Below are 24,754 nucleotides of genomic sequence, written 5' to 3' on the forward strand. Positions count from 1 at the left end.
CCACTGAAACCATGAGAAATCATTTAATACCATCAGATTGTTCAGGTGTGACGTTTGATACAGAGCTGTCTCACTATCGGCAAAAAGAAACCAGAGTTTAAGGCAACACTTGTATTACAAACCAAAACTGTGCTCCTTTTCCTTGCAATATATTGGTTAACAGCAGATGTGTAAAATTCAAGGCATGAAGGAGGAGGCAGTAAATCAACAGAAAAGGATGCCAATCACATCTTTCTGTTTTGTTGTTATAGACCTCCATGTATTATCTGGAAACTATAAAAGCCAGCTGTACAATCATAATGAGCAAAAAAAAACCCTGCATATATTTTTACAAAACCTAACAAAATAACATTCTTTATAGTAGGTTTTTAGTTTCAAAACAAATTTATCTATCTGATGCACTCTGTCTCCAGTTTTAAAGCATACACATTCTACACAAAACAGAGCTGAATTGGCTTGGTGAAGTACCGAAACTGTACACCAGTTACATTCTTGAGCAGAACTGAAGGAGCCAAGATTTAAAAGATATAGGATAGATAGGAAGATTTAGAGGATACAAGATAATAGGTGGATTTAAAGGTATCTGCAGCAGTGCTGTTTCAAAGGTTAGCACTTACTTATGACCAATAAGCCAGATACAACCAAGATATATTCTTGAATGTGTTTTAAGCTCTATTTTAGATTTATTAGATCTGATGTGGAAATTTTTTTCATTAAGACTCATATTAGGATTTCCTTTTTGTTTTGTTGAACTGATCCAATACATTTATTTTAGAAAGGTTTGAGCAAAGCAGTGAGTTTTCTTTCCCTGGCGATGCACTGCCATATGGAACTGCAGAATATGAACTCATATTCTCCTGCAGTTCAGAGTTCTTGATGATTACTGAATTCAAAGGATAACATGGATTTCCCTCTGATCATAATGCCTGATCATCTTTGTGACAGGATGAAGCTGGTATATCAAATAATTTGGGAAGTAGTATATAAGGAATAAAGGAGTAATTAAAGTAGGATTCATCTTCACACGCCTACAACATGAATGCCCATAGCTGATCTAGTCACCTGTACTCCATTTTCAAAGGTAGCACTAAAACAGGTACTATGGACAGCTGAACTATGGTTCCCAGCTTGCTTCAAGATGCACAAGTAGAGTTCACTGTTGAACTGGCCTTTTATTTCCTTTTAAACAGTTCAGCAAATTAACCTGACACATTACCTATTCAGGAATGTCTACCATGTTCTCTTGCTACTGAAAAGGTCTAAATGAGAATTTTTCAGGATTCCTATTTTGTGAAGAAAAAAAATTTTATTAAGTCTGGCCTGAAAATAACAGTACGCCCTGCAGAATTTCCCATGACAATGCTAGAACAGTTGTGGTAGATATCAGTTTCCTTTGGAAAAGGACCTTTCAAAGTGGTAGGAGATATTCCCAGCTCTACTGAAGAAATAAAAAAAATAATATAACCCTTGAGATTCTTATTCATTGAAAAAAAAATTATTTTGTTCCATGGGTAAACAGAATAGATCTCCAAAGTACACATTCATACAGGGAACTCTATTTTATATTACAATTTTATTCACTTGTTATGAATATTCACAACATTAATCTACTGCAGATAATCTATCCAGTATTTTTGAAAATCCATTTATTTTCACTTATTGATATGCATGTGTTACACTTGTATATAATACAGTATTTTCAATGTTGGTTTAAGAATAAAGAAACAAAGAAAACATATTGAGAAGCATGATGTAGATTTTTTACCAAAGAGAGGCCATATTCAGATTTTACAAAACAGCACATTTACACTTCGCACTGTCCCAGACAATCTCTTTAAGATGCTACCTTCTGTCCTGCACCTGTTAGCACAAATCCATACAATATTAATCCATCCTAAAACACTGAGCTACCTAGTTGCTCCTACAAACAGTTTATCCTAATTAAATTTTAATCAGAAAAGAATATCTTTCCTTGCCAACATTTTTATTATTTCTCTGCAGAATGATAGGATATATTCTCAATTTTATTCCCAACAGTCATTTATTTTATTTAAGCTCTCCTGTGCAATAATACAGCGGAGGTAATGAAATGGTTTTGGAACAGCAGGGGCTACTGTGACAGACAGAGCACTCCAGGGTGTTCATCCATCATGGAACTTAATACATAACTACCTAGCCATGTCAACGGCTTGTAATGACAAAATCATTTCCCTCTTTTTCTGGGAGCCTGGTAACCACACAGGACTTTTAAATAAGCTTGCCCCTATATATTTTTGACTACCATTAAGTGTGTGTGGTTTTCATTTCAATGGACCAAAACATACAGTCAGAACTCCCTCACCCTCTCCAGTCAGCGTGCTTATGCAGAGTCACTAAAAGGAATTGCCAAATTTCTGTTGTATCAATATTACAGATGGTACAATATACATTAAATGGAGTATAAAATTATACATTCTGTAATAACTTGGAAAAAAAGCTCATAGATGCTTAAGGCCTTTAAATATTGAGCATTTTTTTCATGTAAGAGCACATCACAAAGTTCAAAAATAAAAATAAAAAAGTAAATGTGATTTTGGCAAGGATCAGATCTGAATTGGATGACTGTAAGCAAGCAAAATACCCATGAACTGTGAATCTGGGAGGGCACTAGGACTCTTTTCCTTTATAGCAAACAGACTGAGCAGACATCTACATAAGCATCCAATAGTACTTAGGTTCAAGCAAGAAATTTTATTTTTTAATAAAAAGACAAAAATTTTGAATGATTACCATCCAATTTCATAAATGCAAAACTCATTTACATTCCTGCCTACTTTTATAAAAAGGGATGAAATACTGTCATTGACTGCTTAACATGAATTTCAATGAATTAAAGGTTGGGAAAGTAAAGTATATATCAGGAACACCCATCTCCTTCAAACTAAATGGAGATATATATCTTAAAGGTATAAAATGCCTAATAATGCATGTGGTAATTGAGTTTTGACCACTACTTTTTTAATAGCCAAAGAGCTGCAGTAGTTGGTTAGCCTTAGGGAAATGTGTCAACCTGACTATACATTCTAATATGACTGATGTATTCAGATAACTATTACTTGTCAACAATAATTATTAACAATGGATATATATTTCCATTCCTATAACAAAAGCAACTTCAAGATGTTGAAATATATACCTCTGAGAGCTCCAAGATTAGAATACAAATAAAAATGTCTAAAACTGTGCCATGCCAGAGGACAATTTCTGCAACAGAAATTTAATTAAAGCAGTGTGCAGTCCCACCAGCAATCTGAATGGTGGACCAGGGATCATTTTAGAGAGAAGGAACCAATACATTTTGGAGGTTGACTTCATCAAGATGAAAGCCAGCAGTCTGGAACGGAGAATCCGAAAGACTGCTGCTTTTCTGCACCTTTTGAGTATCAACTCCTGTGATTACAGCTGCAAATTCCTCAGCAAGTGCAATTTTACAAGTGTACACAGTTCAATCAGTTGAAATCTTTGTAACACAGAAGTTCAAAATAACTTTCCAGTAGTTTTGATCTCAAGGCTGTTGCTGATTACAAGCCAGGTTCTCATTGAAACAATTGATTCTGAAGGATACACCCCAGCAATATAAAACTTCCCTTCAATGATTGCCTGGAGGAATGGAATTCCTATGTGTTGTATTTAATGTTATCAGCCTTGAGACTGACTTGATTTGTCTTTAGCTATCGGGTTACCTGTAAAGAAAAAGAAAATCAGAAAATCAAAACTGTACATAGAGAATCTACTTATGAAGTACTGAAAACTGAGACTGAAATATAAGATCTCTGTCCAGCAAAGCCCTTTCAATTGTTTTTGCATAAATTAATAATTCCCAATGGTAATAGATGGGATTGCTCTCCAACTTCAATTGTGTGTTTAAGTGCTTTGTTGGAATTGGACCTGAGAAAGAGAAATTGAAGTGTGACCATGCTTAAAAATATAATAAAAAAAATTGCAGGTCACAAATTACCAATCCACAAATGTCAAAAGCATTGGTTTCAAGGAACATTTCTGTATTTTGTTCGTCCTTTTCAATGTCAGACCTTCTGCACGGTAACAACTATGCTTTTAAAATGTTAGCCATTCAGTATAACAGTGACTGATACTGGAGATGTATTTCTCTGTTCTTTGTATGCTACTTTGAAATGCAATGTCCTGTTAAGGGCTAAATGCATCTTAGCAAGCAATAATGACTTCGTGGAGAAAGAGGACAAAAATCATGCACACATAGACAAAAGATAGATATATCCTGTTATTCACAAGGTACAAAATAACTACCAAGGAGTTAACTTAGAGTGGTTTCACCCAGCCTAACATGAAACAAGAGTGGAACAGAAGGACCAGAGACAAAAAGTGAGAGACAAAGCATTTCACAGGATCTGGACTTTCCCTGTGTCTGATTTGGATTTTAAACATTAAAAGAAAAAAAATCCATCATATCAAAGAAACATAACTTTGAGGAATATTTCTGCTGTGTCAGTGGATACAATTAATGACCATGTAACATTTTAATATCAAATTGTGTCAGGGGACAACATCCCAAATCTTGAGGAACAACCCATTGGAATGGTCACAATAAGACTTTATGACATGAAGGGGCATATGCTTTTCGTTTTGATCACAGATAGAAGGGTCATGCTCCTTAATGATGAAACATGTTTTTGCCCTCAGCAAAACTGTGTGCACACAGCTTTTGTCAGCTCTGCCAGGCTCCCCAGTACAAGACAGACATAGACCTGCTGGAGAGAGTCCAGTAAAGGGCCACTAAGGCAAATAAGGGACTGGAGCATCTTCATATGAGGAAAGGCTGAGACAGCTGGGACTGTTTAGCCTGCAGAAGAGGAGGCTCGAGGGGATCTTGTTAATGTGTACAAATACCTGAAGGGAGGGTGCAAAGAGGATGGAGCCAGGCTCTTTTCAAGTGGTGCCTAGTGATGGGACAAGAGGCAAGAGGCACAAACTGAAACACAGGAGATTCCCTCTCAGGAAACACTTTCTTAATGTTAGGGTGACTGAGCACTGGCACAGGTTGCCCAGGGTGGTTGTGGAGTCTCCATCCTTGAAGATGTTCAAAAGCCATCTGGTCCTGGGCAACCAGCTCTAGGTGGCTCTGCTTGAGCAGAGGGCTTGGACTTCCAGAGTTCCCTTCCAACCTCAACCATTCTGTCATTTATTACTTCTATTACACCCAGCTCTGCCAACGCATGAGCTAAGGTGATATACTGCAGCTAGCAAAAAGTATTTTCACACATACATGACTACCCAGTTACATGGCTGTTTGGAAGTGCAAATGTGTTCTTCTTCAGTCACAAAGAAACTCAGTAAAATCATAATCTGCAGGCCTATCTGCTCCCTGCCTTCCCCCCCCCCGCTCCCCGCTTAGCGCTACAACTGTGTGGTAAAAATATCCCTATAAAAGCAACACACACTGTTACATAGAATAAATAGGTGATATAAAGAAAAACATCATATAGCTATCCAAATCTCTGCTCTACAACAGGCAGCTAATCATATACAAAAGTCATTTTGTTTATACAGACTGCACGGGAAGTCAAGCTGCATATTCCTAGTTTTTACAAATACATGACTGGAGTTTTTAACTGCTTTCCCTTGCCAAAATTTTTATTATTCCGTCTGCTTGCTGTTTTTTTTTTCCTTTTCTTTTTTTCTGTTAACTTCCAGGTCACACAATGCTACTCTGAGTAACATGCATAGTGGTTTACATTTGCCTCTGTGCAAGCACAGACCAGACATTAACATTAACAGACATTATATATCCATACACATTAGGGAGAGAATAGACTTCAAATGCTAAAGGCAGTTTCATAAAGAAGCAATGAAATTTTAGCTAATATCTAGTGATGGTATTCCCAGAAATGTTTAATTTTGGATATAGTAAAAGCTATTTGGTTTGAGTGGTTGGAAAGCAAGGTATTGTGCCAAAGGTCTTTATAGGAAAGGGGGACTGATAGAACCATGTGTCTGATCTTTAAAATCCTACAAGAACAGTAACACACTGAATCGGTGCAAATCAAGTTTAATCAATTTTTCAGTTAATAATTAATACGTATAGAAAATTAACTTTGCTGCCGTTTAACAACACAAATGAAAAAAAGGACATAAAACCTTTAGCATCAATATGTGTTGATTTGAATTAATTGTTCATTCTTGGAACATAATTACTCCCTTTATGCTAATATATTTTTTCATATGGTTTTTATATCATAGATACAATGCATTAGACTCTCTTCACTTTCTTGTACTAAACATGCAATTAAAGTATAATTACTCTGCAGTTGCAGATTTTTTAATTTAAATTAGTGAGTGGCTGCTGTAAATTGGCTGTAATTGTATGTGAACTTACTGGTTTTATTTTAAAATAATAATACATAGTTAAATGCAACCGAAGTTTTCCACTGTTCACTAAATTTTCAAAACAGATTCAGTCTTTGGGTAGAACATTTTTGCCAGGGTGTCCTGGTTTGGCCCAAACCAGGCCAATTAGTCTTAGAGAAACCAAGGTCACTGCTAAATTCCTCACTGCTTACGAGTGAAGAGCCAAAGGGGGTCGCACCTGCAGGGAGGAGCAGATGGGGCAGGTGGCCCAGAATTGACCAACGAGGTATTCCATCCCATACACGTCATTCTCACTTTCCTGTTTATTACTAACCCACTGCCCCCTGGAGGTGGGGCCCAGGAGGGAGGGGCCCTCCTGTCTCCCACTGATTGGTACCAGCTTTGCCAATTCTCCAGTTAAAAGCCTGCAGGTGTGATGGCAGGGGGAGCTACTCATTTTCCCCTCTGCCTGTGCTGGGGGGAGCAACTTTGCCTGAGGAGGATTTCCAAGCTCTTGATCTTGGTTTTGTACATATTTGTATATATTTGGTTATTTCTATTATTATTGTTATTATATTCTTTTTCATTATTATAGTTTATTAAAACTGTTTTAACTTTCCAACCCGTAAGTCTCTCTCCCTTTTCCCTTTCCCTTAGTGGGGGGGAGAGGGTTAACAGAGAGCATCTGCCACCTGGTTAATAGCCGACCCAGCTTTAAACCGTGACACAGGGTAACACAGAATGGACCAGAGAAAAACACCTCAAAAGAAGCTCATTAGAAAAGCTACCAGCTCAAGAGATTTTCTGGACAGCCTCCATTCCAGTGTTGCTGACAACGAGTGAAAAATGTCCTCACTTGTGAAATCCCCACAGCTAATAAATACAGCAGATAATACCATCTATTCCCTAAGAATAGATTCCCAATAAAAACCCAGCCTCATACTTTTACTCAAGACTTCCTTCTGCCTTAGAAGAGGAAGGGAGGATGTAAAGACTGGCTGACTGAATATTCTCTGAATAGTAGAGCACTTTTCCTTACTTTCATGCACCTAAGCATCAAAGTCACAGGATCACAACTAGGTATAGTACAAATCTTCTGTTTCTTCAGAGAAACAAATGTATCATTAATTATTTGCTAACTGCAGAATAGTTTATACATGCAAATGAGGCACATAATTATTATTTAATGATGTTAGAAGAATATAGATAACATATGGTATATTGAAATAAGTGTGTGCTGGAACATTTAATAACACAACTTTGTACATTATTATTTTTGACTGGCAGCTCTTTTAATTTTTTTCTATGATGTTTATTGCAAACCATATACACAAAATCCATATTAAAAGCAGACTCCTGAGTTTGCAAAGTCAAGCACTTGAAAGTTAGCAGCTTGCCTTTCTGTGGGTGCCCTTGCAACTCCAATTCTATCTCTTTTCCATCTTGCAGAGTAAACAACAGAATTTAGTGGGGGAGGAGTGTTGGAGGGAAGCCTATTATAATGTAGTCAGGACTATGTATCAACGCAAACGCAGAAAGGGGCAAGTTTTTAAGCCAGTGTTTCTTCCCTTCACAGATGGTTCAGCAGTATGCTGGACCTTCTTTTCCAGGTCTTTGCCAAAGAATACAAATAAACACAAGAAACAGGAAGAACTTAATACTGGGGTTTTTCTTTTTAATTAGAACTGTTCCATCAAATGTATAGGATAGTGTGTGCGGTCATAGCCTGAGTGTCGTCTAAGCATACTCAAGAATCATCAAGCTATCTTTTTTTTTTTCCCTTAGATACATAAGACAGAGAAAGGAAATTATTTTTTTTAAAAGCAATTAATAGCTCACCCCAAGCTAAGTGGAATTTCATGAGACAAAGGAAAGGCATCCTGGCAACCCTAGCATTCTTCTGTAAAATATTAAAGGCCTGTGGGAAATAAAAATGGTGTGGAGATTTCTTTAAAAAATAAAAGGGGTCTCGCAAATGTATTTAATGAACAACATGAGATAAGTAAATACAGGGAATGCCACAAGAATCCCTTAAATATATGCTTGGAGAAAGAGGCATAAGAAATGGCTTGAAGAAATTACTGAATGCCTTCTTTGCCTCTGTCTATACTGTTGGAGGCTGTCCTGAGGAGTCCCGGAGCCCTGAGGCCCCAGAAGAAGTCAGGATAGAGGAGTTTGTCTTGGTTGATGAGGGCTGGGTCAGGGACCAATTAAGCAAGCTGGACATCCATAAATCCATGGGCCCTGATGGGATGCACCCGCGGGTGCTGAGGGAGCTGGCGGAAGTCATTGCTAGGCCACTCTCCATCATCTTTGCTAAGTCGTGGGCAACGGGAGAGGTGCCTGAGGACTGGAGGAAAGCGAATGTCACTCCAGTCTTCAAAAAGGGCAAGAAGGAGGACCCGGGTAACTATAGACTGGTCAGCCTCACCTCCATCCCTGGAAAGGTAATGGAACAACTTGTTCTTGGTGCTGTCTCTAGGCATATCAAGGATAGGGGGATCATTAGGGGCACTCAACATGGCTTTACCAAGGGGAAGTCATGCTTAACCAACCTGCTAACAGCCTTTTATGAGGACATAACCCGGTGGATAGATGATGGTAAAGCTGTGGATGTGGTCTATCTTGATTTCAGTAAAGCGTTTGACACAGTCTCCCACAGCATCCTCGCAGCTAAACTGAGGAAGTGTGGTCTGGATGATCAGGTAGTGAGGTGGATTGTGAACTGGCTGAAGGAAAGAAGCCAGAGAGTGGTGGTCAATGGGACAGAATCCAGTTGGAGGCCTGTATCTAGTGGAGTCCCTCAAGGGTCGGTACTGGGACCAGTTCTATTCAATATATTCATTAATGACTTGGATGAGGGAATAGAGTGCACTGTCAGCAAGTTCGCTGATGACACAAAACTGGGAGGAGTGGCTGACACGCCGGAAGGCTGTGCTGCCATTCAGAGAGACCTAGACAGGCTGGAGAGTTGGGCGGGAAGAAATTTAATGAAATATAACAAGGGCAAGTGTAGAGTCCTGCGTCTGGGCAAGAACAACCCCATGTATGAGTGCAAGCTGGGGACAGACCTGTTGGAGAACAGCGTAGGGGAAAGGGACCTGGGGGTCCTAGTGGACAGCAGGATGACCGTGAGCCAGCAATGTGTCCTTGTGGCCAAGAAGGCCAATGGCATCCTGGGGTGTATTAGAAGGGGTGTGGTTAGTAGGTCAAGAGAGGTTCTCCTCCCCCTCTACTCTGCCCTGCTGAGGCCGCATCCGGAATATTGTGTCCAGTTCTGGGCCCCTCAGTTCAAGAAGGACAGGGAACTGCTAGAGAGAGTCCAGCGCAGAGCCATGAAGATGATTAAGGGAGTGGAACATCTCCCTTATGAGGAGAGGCTGAGGGAGCTGGGTCTCTTTAGCTTGGAGAAGAGGAGACTGAGGGGTGACCTCATTAATGTTTATAAATATGTAAAGGGCAAGTGTCATGAGGATGGAGCCAGGCTCTTCTCAGTGACATCCTTTGACAAGACAAGTGGCAACGGGTGCAAGCTGGAACACAGGAGGTCCCACATAAATATGAGAAAAAACTTCTTTACGGTGAGGGTAACTGAACACTGGAACAGGCTGCCCAGAGAGGTTGTGGAGTCTCCTTGTCTGGAGACATTCAAAACCCGCCTGGACCCGTTCCTGTGTGATCTGGTCTAGGTAATCCTGCTCCAGCAGGGGGATTGGACTAGATGATCTTTGGAGGTCCCTTCCAATCCCTAACATTCTGTGATTCTGTGTGATTCTGTGAAATGCCTAGCTATGGATTGTCCTTCAAGACATGGAGATAAAACAGAAATCTCGTACCAAGACAACCCTTATTTGTATGCAGCACTTTTCCATCCATTTTGTGTCTTTATTTTTATATTCTTTCTTACACTGTATGTAAACAGACCACAAAAAAAATTAAGAAAACATGGTCAACAAAGTGATTCTTTAGCCAACTTTTCGTAATAAGGAATGGACTTGAAGAGGGCTATATCAGTCACATTTTTCCATGACATAAATAACTTTGTTTTGGTAGTGAAAACCTAATACGAATATTAGAATGCAGAAACAGAAGGGCCCATACAACCAGAAACAAAGATCTGTCAATGCATTTTTCCCACTTATGCCCTCTGCAAAAGAGGTCGAGGTTGGAAATTAATCTTTTGAACAGATGGATGTGCACTATTTCCTGGAAGTTCTAAATCCATACAGTGTGTTTGTCATGCACTATCATCATTCATACGTGGCTTATGAAAGCGAAAGACAATTTGCCTTGCCACTTGTGCATATTTATTCACTGAAACAGTTCAACTTGTAAGCTTGAAGGTGCTTCTGATCTAATACTACTACCTTGTACCGGTGATACGCAAAAGTACTTTGCAAATGTTAACAAAGGACAGGCTCACAATTTCCTCACAGCTTCAGAATCCTGTAATTTATTTTCTAAAGAAGGAGGGAAGCTGGACAAAATGATCTTTTAAGGGCATTTTAGCAATAGGGCACCTATATGCATATGTACTTAACAGTAGATAGGTGTGGATTTGTGTGTTTATGCTAGATAACTAAATTTCTGAGTGCACAAGGAACCATTATGTTAAGGTGATATATCCACATTTCAAGGGTATGCTTGATCAAGTAACTGCAGCAGAGAACTGTGAGTTAGGAAACAGGCTCTTGTTTCAGCCTCACAGATCGCTATTTGAGTTGGGCTAATAACAAAAGGCAAAATCTGAGTGATTTGTGAGCAGTTTGGAGAACATTATATTTAATGATAACTATATGGATTCATTTACTTTCTCTGAGGATTAGGTATTGATAGTCTTTTTTTAAAGTCTTCACACATTTCGTTCCTGCTCATAAAACTTTTGCCCTACCTAACTTTTGATATCAAGACTGAGGAGCTTTACATTTTTCCCTTTAACTTCATTTTAGGCACTACAGTATGAAAAATGTTAGCCTAAACATGTTCCCAAACCTGTAACAGAGCAATTTAGAATTCTAGATCCTGAAGTTCATCCTTTGGCAAACACCTCTAACTCATTTTATTAATTAAACAGAACATTTCCCAGTACATTTAAATGGCTCAAAAGTTTCCAGTATCTTTGATAACTAACAGACTCTAAAGCTTTTAATTCTTTCATACTTTTATTGCACTGTGACTAATCAGAATTGCATTTCTAATAATTCTTGTGCTTAGGACCTTCCATTAGGAAGAAACAAGCATGCTGAAAACTCATTTCACACAATGCCATTTGAAGTATAATTCTATATTTCATTTTTCCCACTGCTCTTAATGATTTCAGCAGAAGATTTTTGGTGTTAAAATGAAGACCTAGAAAATCGGTATTAAAAATTGTAATTAAAACGAAAAGAGTTAGGAAATCTTTCACATGTAAATTGAGTTTTCCACTTGCTCCAAATAGTCGTAAAGTTAGGACTAGAAAAATAGGTAAAGGAAAAATACTTTAGAGCATGGCATACGTTCCTGAAAATGGCAGAGGAGTTCATCTTAAACATGGTTTTAAGACTAAACAGACAACATCTAACATATCTTAGGAATATAGTGGAAATACCCCTTTCTCAACTTTTTCTGAACTTTAAGTAATCCAGTATGGGATGCTGAGCTTTCAACTACAAAGCAGCACCTAGCTGAATGTACCAAGACGTACTTCCGTTTCAAGCACTTTTCTCCATAGCACCTGTTGCTTTCCCATGATGGTGAGTAACAAGTTTATTAATTGGGTCTACCTTTGAAAGGAAAGTGAGTGAAGAAAGATGTTTAAAGGCTCCCAGTAACATCCGACTGACACACTGAGGCTGCTTAGAAGAGCAATGAAGTCTCTCCAACCACCCTCCTGAAGCTGTGCCCAAATAAGCCATGATTCCTGGGTATCTGCAGCAAACTAAACAACTACAATGAGGAGTAAGGTATAACAATTCCTGTTAATACTGTGTAAACCTGTATTTGTACACACCTGCTGCTCTGTGAGTAATAAACCAGTGCTGGAACACATTTTCTGGAGTGGTTTGACTCTTTATTCCTCAGCGAACGTTCTGGCCCTTCCTTAGAATCCGACCAAGACTAGGATTCGTCACAACTAGTGCTCCAACGTGGAGCCAGAATATTTTGTGTGTGTGGAAAAATCAAAAATTGTCATCAGGCACAGCAGAAAACTCCCTTCTCTACTTCTCCATTCAGACTTGAGGAGTTTTACACGTTTGCCTAAGAAACAAACACATGTCAAGTACTACACTGTTACTGAATTAGTTACAGAAAACAAAACTGGGATAGATGGAATTTTCTTTAACTTACAAGGAAAAGTCCAAAATGACAGGAAAATTTCAGAATCAGAGCAACTTCTCTTAGCAAAAGAGCATGGTCTCAAAAACACCCCCAAGAACAGTAACCCCAAAGGAAAAGGTTTAAGCATACTCAAATTCAAACTCATTGATTTGTGACAAATAAAAACAATAGAAACTGATAGATAACACTCATTTTTGCAAGTATATCATCAATCTTTAACTATGATAATGCTGTAATTGAAAAGTTCTTTTAAAATAAGTTCATGGATAGACCTGTGGTACAGAAGAGAGCCATGAAGTCAAAACACAATTCCTTCTAAATGAAAGATTTGAATGTGTTCTTCCCATATATGTTTAAAGTAAAAAAAACAAACAGAAAAGAAAACCCTGAAAGTTTGAAGTTTGAAAAATGTGAGCATTCTGAGGACAACTTTACTTAAAGTCATTTCTATGGTTAGTACGTTACAGGAAACACCGTAAAATAACAGATGACACATTTCAAAAGACAATATTCAATTCAGACAGCTAATTACTTATCTAGACATTTGAGGTAGTTTTTGGACCTGCTGATAATGATTGCTTCTGAAAAGGGTTGCAGAGCACCTCAAAAGATCACCTAAATTTCTTTAAATAATGCTTACAAAAAGATTATTATTTTCCTTTTCTATTTTCTTTAGGCTTTTTAACTTAAAGGTCATGCTGCAGATCATTAGAAACATACATTACAAGATTAAACTTATAACTTTAATAACTTGTTGCTTTAATAAAATCTCTACACATTTGAATACTACGAAACAAATTAATATGGCTCTGTATTCATATTTCCTTGAACTTGATAGTTTACAAAATAAACTTAATTGATACAACTCACTGGGACAATTATCACAGTGCACATCTGATGAAGACATATGAGTTATGTCAAGGCTAAATCTAAGTCATTAGTTTTTCTAATGTACTTGATTCTTACTCTCTTCCAAAAGGTAATCCCACTACTTGCACATATCTAAACTGTCTCAATGTTTTTGTAACTCAGCAGACAAATTAAGCTTATGATAGAATTGTTTTAACTTCACAAAATCCTTCATTTAGAGACAACAATTTTATATTGAAAGAAGACTTAAACATAAACCTTATTTTACTTTCTGTAACAGATAATAACTGTAGCAATTCAGACAAGGATATATCCTCTTGAGGTTTTTGTGGTGATCACAACTCCACAGTGGGACTGCAGCATGGCGGCATAAAAGACTGCAAGACAATTAATTAAATAAATGTAATTTTCTTCTCTTTTACACCACTTATTCCATCCAGTCATCTCAAGTGGGAGACAAAAGCAACCTCCTCCTTTTTTTACAGATGAGGAAACTGAAGCATAATAAAGAGTCATGCTACCCTTCCAATTGTCAGAAAGTAAATGGAGAAGGAGGGATGGGAACAGAGTCCTTCTGTCTCTGGCTTTTTCTGACCTCACTTACCTAAAGAAAAGCCTACTGTTGCTCTTGATTGGAAAGGAAAACCTGTAACAAGCAGTTTCCTGTGTTTAATATTCTAAAAGTGAAAAAAACAAACCAAAAAAAACCTCAGTCTTGTTTTAAAACTAGGTTGAGGTTTTAAAGTGCCTAATAGGTATAATGGATTTTTGTCTTTTAATATATTTTTCCAGAAATTGGGTAAGGTTGAACTTCAAATTATCCCCATGAAAAAATCAGGTAGTCTAAATGCATCACATTTGGTATCTTTTTCTTCTTCAGATGTTTATGGTGTGTTATTTTTTCTGGGATTTTGAATGGAGAGTAAAAAGCCATTTGGACAAGATCAAAATAGAAACATAAATTATTTCCTTACCTGTAATTTTATCTTCTCTATGAGGGTACCTGCTGCTCTGTTAGTGCAGTACTGATGTGTTTTCTGCCTTTGTCCCAAGCTTCAGAGATTCCTCTTGTGATTTTTCCCCACTTGCTTACCAGCTTCCACTGCTGGCATTTGGAGGTAGTGCACTCACATTTGGCTCCAGGAATACTGCCACAGCTGAGGGAATATAAGACAACTAAAGAACAAGTTAGAAAACAGCAGAGCAATATCCAGGCAGGAAAAAAAAATTGTTTAAAAACAATGAATCATTCATCAGCTTGAAACCCTTTGATCATTTTCTTCTCTCTTTCCATCCATTTAGAATCTCCACATGAAGAAAAAACTTTCCCATGCTTGAAGAAATTTTAGCCAAAGTAGTGGGTGCTGACAGAGTAGTGGATACCCATTCAGAGAATATAAAATTATTTTAAGGGAATCTAATTTTAACTTTCTCCAGTATGAGTACCCAGCACACCATCACTCTAATAGAGATAAGAAACAGAAGAAATGTGGCAGATTTGAAGGATTTCAGAAAATCCCTGTCTCAAGTCTTAATAGATCCAGGGAAAAGGAAGACTCGAGGGCTCTTCACTTAAAGCTGTCATAGATGAACAATTAGAAGGATTTCTCATTGCCCAGGAAAAAATATAAAAAGTTTGGTTCACTAAGATTATGGTTGCTGATTCACAGCTAATAGATGTAGTCATCTTGATCATCAGAGAAAAAGAAGGTAAAAGAGAAATTAGTACTGTCAATTTAATAAGTAAATAAATTAAACACAAAACAAAGAGCATATCTGCCATCAATGCTTGAAGTTGCGTGTAGACGACAAAATTTCATTGTAATTCTCTTGCATTTTTTACATGTGATGGTCACAAGTTCCTGTGGCATTCTTGGAAGAAGATGGCGTAACACACTGGTATTAATTATAGAAAATGATGTCTTTGATGCTTTTCCCTGGCATTTGCCCTGAACTCATGATAAACTGATGCATGTTACTAGCATCATTCCTGGACTGATTAGAAATGTCTTCTTGCTTGAGTATTATGGAAATTTCCAGGTGAAAGTTACAATTTCCTGTAACTCCCCTGTACTGGGGATCACCTTGATACTGTTTCTGAACTTCACAGTACACAGAAAAGCTGTATCCTGTCAAAGGAAAATCGAACTCTAGAAATTTAAGAATCTGCTTTGGTATCTAATTTATTTTGTCCTTCTTAAAGAACCTAATCAGTTGTCTTCAAATCTGCATCTTCTCATTTTCTTCTAACTAGTATGTGACCCAAGACAAGGTAAGTGTGAATGAATCGGAGTAGCTAATCACAATTAGACACTGGTATTCCAAAATCTCAAGTAATGAAGGAAAGACCAAAAGGCTCTGAAGAGGTTATTGTCTTCAAATTTCAGGAATGTAACAACCAATGATGTGCTTTAAGGTCAAGAGAGAGAAAAAGGACTCTGGTAATTTCTAGAATGAGCCTCCAAAAATAAATTGGCTTTGCAAGTAATCAGCTTCAAATTTGCCAAGTTGCATTCTAGGAGAAAGTCTCCTGTTCCTTTTTTGCAATTTGAAAATGTTGAACAATAATTATTAACAACTGGAATTAGAATGATGCCTTGAAGATAATAAATTTGCTATGCTCTTGTTTTCCAAGGTCACTTTGAAAAGATGATAAGGAGGTAGGACAGAGGGATCTCAGCATTCTAGAAGAACAATTACTCTGATTTTTCAGTGCATTTGCCTGAATTGGTAACAGCACAAGCGGAGGTAAAGTCGTTTGGTCTTCTTTTGGCAGGGACATGTTCCTGGGCCACAAAGCTTGAATTCAAGATGAATGAACAAGTTGTTGTTCTTCTGGCTGGCATCACTCAGATATTTTCTGGCATTTTTGAACCTGAAGAGCAAAGCTGTTTTAGACCTCTTAAAATATGCAGCTCCATTAAAATTCCCAAATATTCTATTACTACTGAGTTTGTAGATACATGTTGGTTAGACACAATCCATTGTTTCCTTGAGATTATATCTATCTTCATAAACTGGAGACACACCTGTGTTCACTTCTGGTTTTAAAGGTCTTGTCAATATAATTCTACTGGTCACTTCATACAAATAAGTCATGGTGAACTGGATATTTTGTAGCTTCACCCTGAATCTCCACTTAAGAGCTCTATGACATTTTTCATTGCAGATATGGAAGGGGATGAATGATGGTCAGGACTGTAAGATCTGGAAGGAATCATCTCTGTATGCTAATAATGCAGTAGAAGAAAGCTCAAAGTCCGTGTTATAGAATATATAAAGTCCTTTGGAGTCTTTCCTCCAAACACAGCAGTAGTGTCTTTCCTAAGACGAACTTGGTGTTCACCAAAGTGGAAGGAATAAACTACAAGCTATGAAAAAAAACCAAACAATTTTGAAACTGTTATGGAAATTTATTTTATGTTGGTCCTCTTCTCTTTTAATTTAGTCTTAGACATCAATCTTCCACATATTCTTGCCTGAATTACATTTTTTCTTCATTTTGAACAATTCTCAGATAGGACAGGACTATCTTCGTTATTGTTATGGAGAAATAAGTAAGATTTACAACCATGCTCACTTTGCTCTGCAAGGGAATAATATCCGAGTAATCTGATTTCAGATGGTTTGAGACTTTTTCACTCTTCCAACAGTGACTGTGCATAATGCTCTGCATGACTGACTTTCTCCGCTTTATATTGATTATTATCCATCTCCTTCCTTCCCTATTAGAAGGCAGAAAAGCAGAGCTGTGACAGGGCAGTACTTCTATACAGTTCTAATGAGTAAGGAAATACCTCAAAAAAACTATGGGATTTTGGAGAATAGTAATACCTTTTGGACAGTTGGCCCCTTTTCCACTCCCTCATATCAGTTCTGCAACTAAGCAGTGATGCACAGCTTTTGAAGCCTGTGCCAAATACTCATGGAAAAAGGCAAGACTTCTGCCTGTAGCTATTTAGGTAGTAGGTAATGTGAGGTTTCAGAACACTCTAGTCCCTCTGAGCTGAAATGTATAGTTTCTGACTTACAGAAATGATCCAAAGAGGCCTTTACAGACTGCAAAGGAGGGTGAGACAAGGAAGAAGTACTAGGTTTAGAGCATGCCAGCGTGACTCACACAATACTGGCATTTGAATATCATCTTCCTATATGGTAACTGGTGAGGTAGTAGAAGCTGACAAAGATTTCCCAGAAAAACTAAAAAGGACTGCTAGATATTCAAAGAGCCCTTCTTGCACAGCTGTGAAAGGGCAAAGAGACTGGCAGAAAACAGAGCTGCAAATGAGAGTGGAAACATCTTTGATTTCAGTGTCAGGATTTTTCTACTTCGTGGAGAAAACCAGTAATTTACATACAGCTTTCAGAACTCATTCTTATTTTCCATCATAGAGGCAGAAAATTATTCTTCAGACATGAGGTCAATATCTCAAACATGCTAGCAAAGGACAAATTGGGGGAAAAAAGAAAAGAAAGAAAAATAAATCACAAGTCGAATTGTTTGGGACAAAGGCAGAAAACCTCTTGGCTGGACTGATGGAGTGGAAGATTCCCATGTGGAAGAAAGTAATGCTTGCAAAAATCACTGATTAGTTAATTAGTGACATGCAACTGAAATCCATTTGCATTTTTCTTTAAATATGCAGAAATATTTTCCTTTTATTTCAAAGTAATTCCGTCAATGTTCAGGTTCTGCAGAAGCTAAAATGATGCTTTATAATGGATGCTAGCTGCAGTCTTACCTTAGGAAAAACTATTCCCTCATAAAAATGTATAAACCACAGCATATATTACTAACACTCTGTGAGTGTGATGAAGGGACTGAAAAAGATTTCTCATGATTTGTATAGTGTGTCTACTCACAACAAAATTAAAGTAACACTTCTGAATAGCTAGAGACAAGACCCAGTGTACTCACAAGGAGATGCAGCAAAGGACTGAAAAAAAATAAGGAAAAATTGCAAACCTTCTAGGCAAAAGCTGCTAATTAAAGAACTAAAAATACTGTTCTGGTTTTAGATATTATTTTCTTTCAAATAATGCATTAACAAGCTCCCTCTTTCCAGAAGAGCTGTACCTATCAATATTGCCTTTAACCAATTCTGTCTTTTGATGTTCCTCACTTTCAGTTCTTAACATCGGTATCCATAGGACTCAAAGTCAGAATAGAGCTAAATAAAATTTGAGACTGAAAATGTCTTGGGAGATGAATGTCTGGATTATCTTCACCTGCCCACCTGTTTTACTGACCTTCCAGTCTATGACTTTGCCTATAACATTTCACACCACAACACTTCTTTCTTTAATCCTTTTCACTGTAGCTTGTGTTTTGAGGGTATTTTTAAGTACATTTGCCTTTGAGGAAAGAACTATGAGTTGTCTAGATTTCTGTGACCTACAAATGAACATCATCAAGCTGTAGGCCTAAACTCATGTCAAATGTAGACCTGCAACAGGAACCTTTTCATAGGGTAGAGCTAGCATGCCAACTTCACATTAAAGAAGAAATTTTGTTATATAGCAGCTATTTTTAAGAAAATCAGTGAATTGCATAACCCTGAATACTGATGATTCCTTGTTACATGTGTTGGCTGGAAATACTATCTATCTTCATCAAAATGTCCGAGTGTCCCAAAAGATTAGTGTTTAGGTGCCCTACAAAAAATACAGAGCTTCAGTATGAAAGAATTGTGATGTTAGATCAAAACCATAATTACTGACTAATACAAAGAGTTAGCTTGACCCCAGAAAATGTCATCTTATTTCCATTACCAGCTCATTTGCCCCCTGAAATTTGTATGTATTTTTACGAATATGTGTATGTACCATTTATTGCTATTTTAATGACAGATTAGATACAGTGGGTCTCTGAGTTAGCAATGAGAAACATGCTGAGACAGCTGCAAATTTCTCCTAGTGACAGATTAGCCAAAGGCATGGAAAGAGATACCATAGCAACAAAGAGGCTGTCACAAGTGCAGTCACTCTTTTCCATAGGTAATATTCTGCTACAGTCTGTGCACTTACTTATATAGTAATCACATTCTTTTTATGAACCACAAGGTATTGCTAGTCACTGTATATATGTGTATTATTCCTATAAATCTTCATCTGAAATTAAGGTAGGTGAGGAGTCTATAGACAGAGGCTAAGTGAGGCAGGGAGAGAGAGCAGTTTTACAGTGAGGTTGTTTTTTAATTTATTCATACAGCCACTTAAACAATATTAGGAAAAGCACTTCCTGTTATTATCTGCTACTGACACATGGCAGATCATTGATTTATCATGTAAGTATTTCAGTTTCACAGTAGTCAAAGCAAAAGGCAAATTGTTTCATGTGATGGAGGTTAGTAGCAGTTTTACACTGAAAAAAATGTGATGTGAGAAATACATTGCCTTATTAGCACTGACTAACCACAACTACCATACATCTGGCCTATCAGAAACATCCTAGAATAACCTATACACAATGTTTATATGATGCTTTTCTGCTTTTTCTAATTACGTGTCATTACTACTGCTGTTTTTGAAAAGCCTGGAGGAAGAAGAGGAATAAAGACATGAGGGAAGAGGTGACCGCAAGGGCAATATTTCTTTCCAGCTTTGGCAGAAGAATGAAACTTGTTCTATTTTTTTCCCTCTGCTGCTGCTTAAAGAGACTATGCATCTGTTGCTCATGCAAAGGAGCACGATCAACAACTAACATAGCTGAATTGCTTACACTGGTGTCAGGCTCAGTTACAAGAAAAATGCCATTTTCTTCTCATATTCAGGGATACATTTTAGGTCTCTTTTGTTATGTTGTCTTACTCAAGCAGTGGCTATGACAACACTGGTAGTAGTTGAGTCACTACTAATGCTGCCTCCTGATACTGGGAATCTCAGTAGCCCACTGCAAAGCATTACTATGTAAAGGTACCTAACAGAGGTCCTTTCATTCCTTGTGCTGAAAGGGTTATGATCAGCATACTTTGTAAATTGAAACATAAACAAAATTACTGCATCTCCTTTCAGCAGCAGTAATTAATTTAGAAACAATCCAGCATCTGCAAGTGAGAAAGAGGAGATAGGGTAAAAATGTAAGCAGTATTTATAGACAGCAACAGAACTGCATTGATTCAGAGTAGTGGAATGCACATACTGAACACCATTTGGCTTCATGTGCAGCCAGTTGGTGTGTTTGGAGAGTACACTATCTCCTCTTCCAAGAATGTTACTCAGTTTTTAGTTTCTTTTAAACTCTGGATGCCATAATGTAAAATTAGATTAAATGGAATATTACAAATATCTGACTTCAGGCTCTCTCCAATATTGTTTTGGAATGTAGATAAACACTCTCAGTATAGATTTCTCTCCATCCTGGCAATATTTCTGCTCTTTTCACACTAGTCATCTATCTCTGGTATTGATTTGGAAAGCAGATTTGGATTTGGAATGTAGATAAATATACTCAATATGGATTTATTTTTAGCCCTATAATATTTCCCTTTTATTTCTCTCTGTCCTTGTAATATTTTTTTTTTTTTACAGTACTTTATTTCTAATATTGGTTTGGTATATAGTTACATAGCAATATATTAGATATTGATTTCTTTCTGTTCTACAGTGTGCTTTTCCCCTCATATTAAAAATAATACCCAGTTTTCAGAGTGACAGTTGCAGTTCCTTCTTCCCCTCATAAAAACGTGGGTGCTCAGCTATTCCAGAAGTTGGATGCTCATTTCCAAAAGATGGCCCTTTATGATCTGTCTGAAAATGCTACTTTCACTTGTTTACAGGAAAACGTTGTTCACTTTCACCTTCTAGAGGTTAGTAATCAATACCTGCTATGCATTACATTTGATCTTTTTGGTTAATTTATATTATTAGTATTAGTATTATTAGTAGTGTTACAGCAACAAGTCAATTCTAAAAGGACATGCACTGATTGCCAATTTTTGCTGAATAATAGATACTGGACATGTTGCTCATCATAGTATGATTCACCGATTTAGCTCATAGCTGTATATCTTCAGAACATGAACATTTTTGAAACTTCTCTTATATTATATTGCATTTGATAGTGGTCAAAGTCCAAAGCTTCCCAAACTAACAAAGAATGAAGGGGCTTTTTTGACCATCTTCCTACTGAAGACCACATCAAAGAGAGTAGTCTCTGAGCCAGCATCTTCCTATTCAACATTAAGTATCTAAATGTTAGGCACTAAGCTAGTCATCATAGTTATCCTTTAGACTTATTAGGGAGACATAAGCACCTCCAGGAGATAATTCATCTGACTTAACTTAGGACAAAATGAATTGTCCTCTGGAATTGAACAATTCTTTCCAAGACCAGAAAGACAGCTTAGAGCTTAGGGTAGTCATCTCACTCTAAAGAGTCCTAACCCAAGCAAAGTCCAGTAAATTTCACTTCACATATTTTAACCAGAACCTAGCACTTCGCATTAAACTATGCCTCATACCACAAGCAGTTCTATCAAATCAAACTAAAAGCTTAAGGACAAGGTACTATGTGATTACTGTGCAATGGTTCAAAGCTGCACCAGGGGAGGTTTAGGCTGGACAGTAGGAAGCTTTTCTTTACCAAGAGGGTGGTCAAACACTGGAACAGACTTCCTAGAGAGGTGGTTGATATCCCAAGCCTGTCAGTGTTTAAGAGGCATTTGGACAATTGGTGTGGAATACATCCCATAACTGAGAGAAATATGAAATTCTTTCTCCTCAGCTCTTATCTGACTGCAAAATGTTGTTTTCCAGTCTTTGTAAAGGGCTCCTTTGTTTAATACAAACCCATAGCATTTTTTTTAATGTAATTGTGAATTTTATACATAACTGCTATATTTTGTAGTTTTCAACTGATGGGAAAATTCCTCTGTTTTAAACAGACATTTTCTTTATTTTGCAAAAAGGAAAGGAAACACAACCAAGAGTGCTTTTTGAATGAAAATGATTATATTAGAAAAATGTTGTAAGAAGAAAAAGTATTTCAAAGGTAAAAAAAATTCTTTGTATTTTCCTCTTTTTTTTACACTTTTGTCATCATTTAAAGAGGGCAACGTGACAAAATTTTTATGTTTATTTATCTCAACATTGAGACTAGCCATACAGAAGAAAATTCAATTGCTTCCTCTCACGACAGTTTCTCAGCCTGGAGGAGAATGCCACAATGGGCCTGGCAAATCTCAGCTGTGCACACAATCATTTCGGAATTCTACTAATGTGTTCCTGAACATCCTCTTTTGTTGTGGTATAATGCTCAGGAACACAAACACACATTTCTTTATATGAAGTAAAAAAAGTTACTATTTTAACTAAATTGTCATTGCCTTTTCTCCCCTTCCCCTTCTGCAGTCTACAAGACCCAAAATAGTCCATTCTAAACCAGCACAAGTTAACTCAGTACTCAGCTTATTCATACACACTTGCCCCCATGTTCATTCCTTTTCCATAGTTAACTCCTAATGTCAGCCCTCATCCACTAATATGCAGACAAATTAGGAAAAACAGTTTAATCTTTCCATAATACCTGTTTTTGCTTTCTGGAGGTAAATAATTTCCATCTGACTTTTCTTAACATTTGAATTCTGAGTACCATAACATTCATGCTATTTCTAATACATTATTCATGTAGTACCTTATTAGATCCCCATATCTGAACAAAATGCAAAACCTCAAGTAGACCACATTTTAAAAAATCAATTCATTTTCTCCCATTATTCACTTGGCCTTTTTGCTTAGTGACTGATAGCGTAAGTATTAAGAAGTTGGTATCATCATTTTTGCAATAGTATGATTAAATATGCTAACAGAGGTGGACAAGCAAAATACCTCCTTCCTCCACTGGTTTTCTCTCTAACATAATGCTTAACTATTAACAGCTCAAGATGTGGAAATGTAGGTGCTGCTTTTGAACTTGGTATCCTGTAGAAGAAAATACAGTACTTTACTGGTTAATTGGTGTACTTTTTCTGCACATGAAGGAGGGAAACTTACAAAAAATGTTTGGAGGTGAATATAGACTTTCTTAGGCCTTTCAGGAAAGCCTTCACAAGGCTTTTCTGCAATACACTTAAATCACCCAAGCTGTTCAGTTCCCTTAGTTTCTTTATGCTTTCACATTATACATGATAATCACATATGGGTTATTTCATTCAACAATCAGAAACTTATTATTCATGACTTCTTAATACTGACTCTGTACAGTCCTTTTTCTTTTTCTCAAAAAAAGGGGGTTTTGAAACCACAGAGCACTTTAGAATTTTTCCTTTTATTTATAGACTTTGGGGAGCAGAAAGAGGAGCTACTAAATATTGTAGTCACTACATATTAGGGAAAAGTACTTGCTTCTTGATAATAAGCTACTCTCCTAACACAAAGAATCACATTTCCAATAGCAATGTATATTTTTCTGGGCATCAGAATGACGTCTGTTAAAATCTCAGCCCCCTGCATCTGGAAAACCAGAGACCTTCACTCACCTGCCACCTAGTTTCAATGACTTAGACCGACTGTCAGTCAGAAATTTGAATTCAAGTTTGCTATTGTCTCAAAACAGCTTTATAGCTGTGTGGGAAATGAAGGAAGAAGGGGGCAACATACAGTATATGTATAAACTAGAAAGCAGAATGAATAGTGGGAGATTTAAGGGGATTAGTATTTTCTTTTTAGTGGTGGTAGGTCTGCAAGCAGGTTATGGTAGCCATTGTACTGAGTCAGCACATATGATGGCAAACAGAGAAAAGGACTGGCTTTTTCATAGCATCACTTCTGAAGAGGTATGATATGACTCCTGAGGATTGCCACCATCCATGAAGGACAAGAGTCCAACTCCTGCAAAGAGCCAGACCTACGAGTCTGCAACAGAGGCATAAGCCCTTAAGGACAAGAGCCTTGGGCTTCTGTAGACCCCTAACAGTGGACAGAACTTCATAATCTTGACCAGTGCAGAAAAACCTATCTTCTGACAAAATGTAAGGAAGAAATCTCCTCAAGGGAATACTAATTTATATCTTCCACTTTTGTGATCTCTGTTTTCCTACAGAAATGTAATCCAGATCCACATTTTTACTTACTGCTTGTAATACCCTCACAATAAATATAAAATGGCATGCATTCTTTGACACTAATACTGTCATGTAGTAGTAGCCAGGAAAGATTTCAAAACACACACACATATATAATTATTTTTCTATTTCTATTA

The 24,754-nt window shown here is 37.3% G+C and overlaps 1 protein-coding gene across 1 annotated transcript in view; it reads right to left on the reverse strand.

Moving 5' to 3' along the window:
* Positions 1 to 3,710: 3,710 nt before the first annotated feature.
* Positions 3,711 to 24,754, reverse strand: part of TAFA2 (TAFA chemokine like family member 2) — a 200,468-nt gene continuing 179,424 nt past the window's right edge. Inside the window, exon 5 of the mRNA XM_068401730.1 lies at positions 3,711 to 3,722. Coding sequence (XP_068257831.1) covers positions 3,711 to 3,722 — 12 coding nt within the window. The remainder of the gene's footprint in view (positions 3,723 to 24,754) is intronic.

Source organism: Nyctibius grandis, chromosome 5 (genome assembly GCF_013368605.1).
Source record: "Nyctibius grandis isolate bNycGra1 chromosome 5, bNycGra1.pri, whole genome shotgun sequence".
In the NCBI taxonomy this organism is placed as follows: domain Eukaryota; kingdom Metazoa; phylum Chordata; class Aves; order Nyctibiiformes; family Nyctibiidae; genus Nyctibius; species Nyctibius grandis.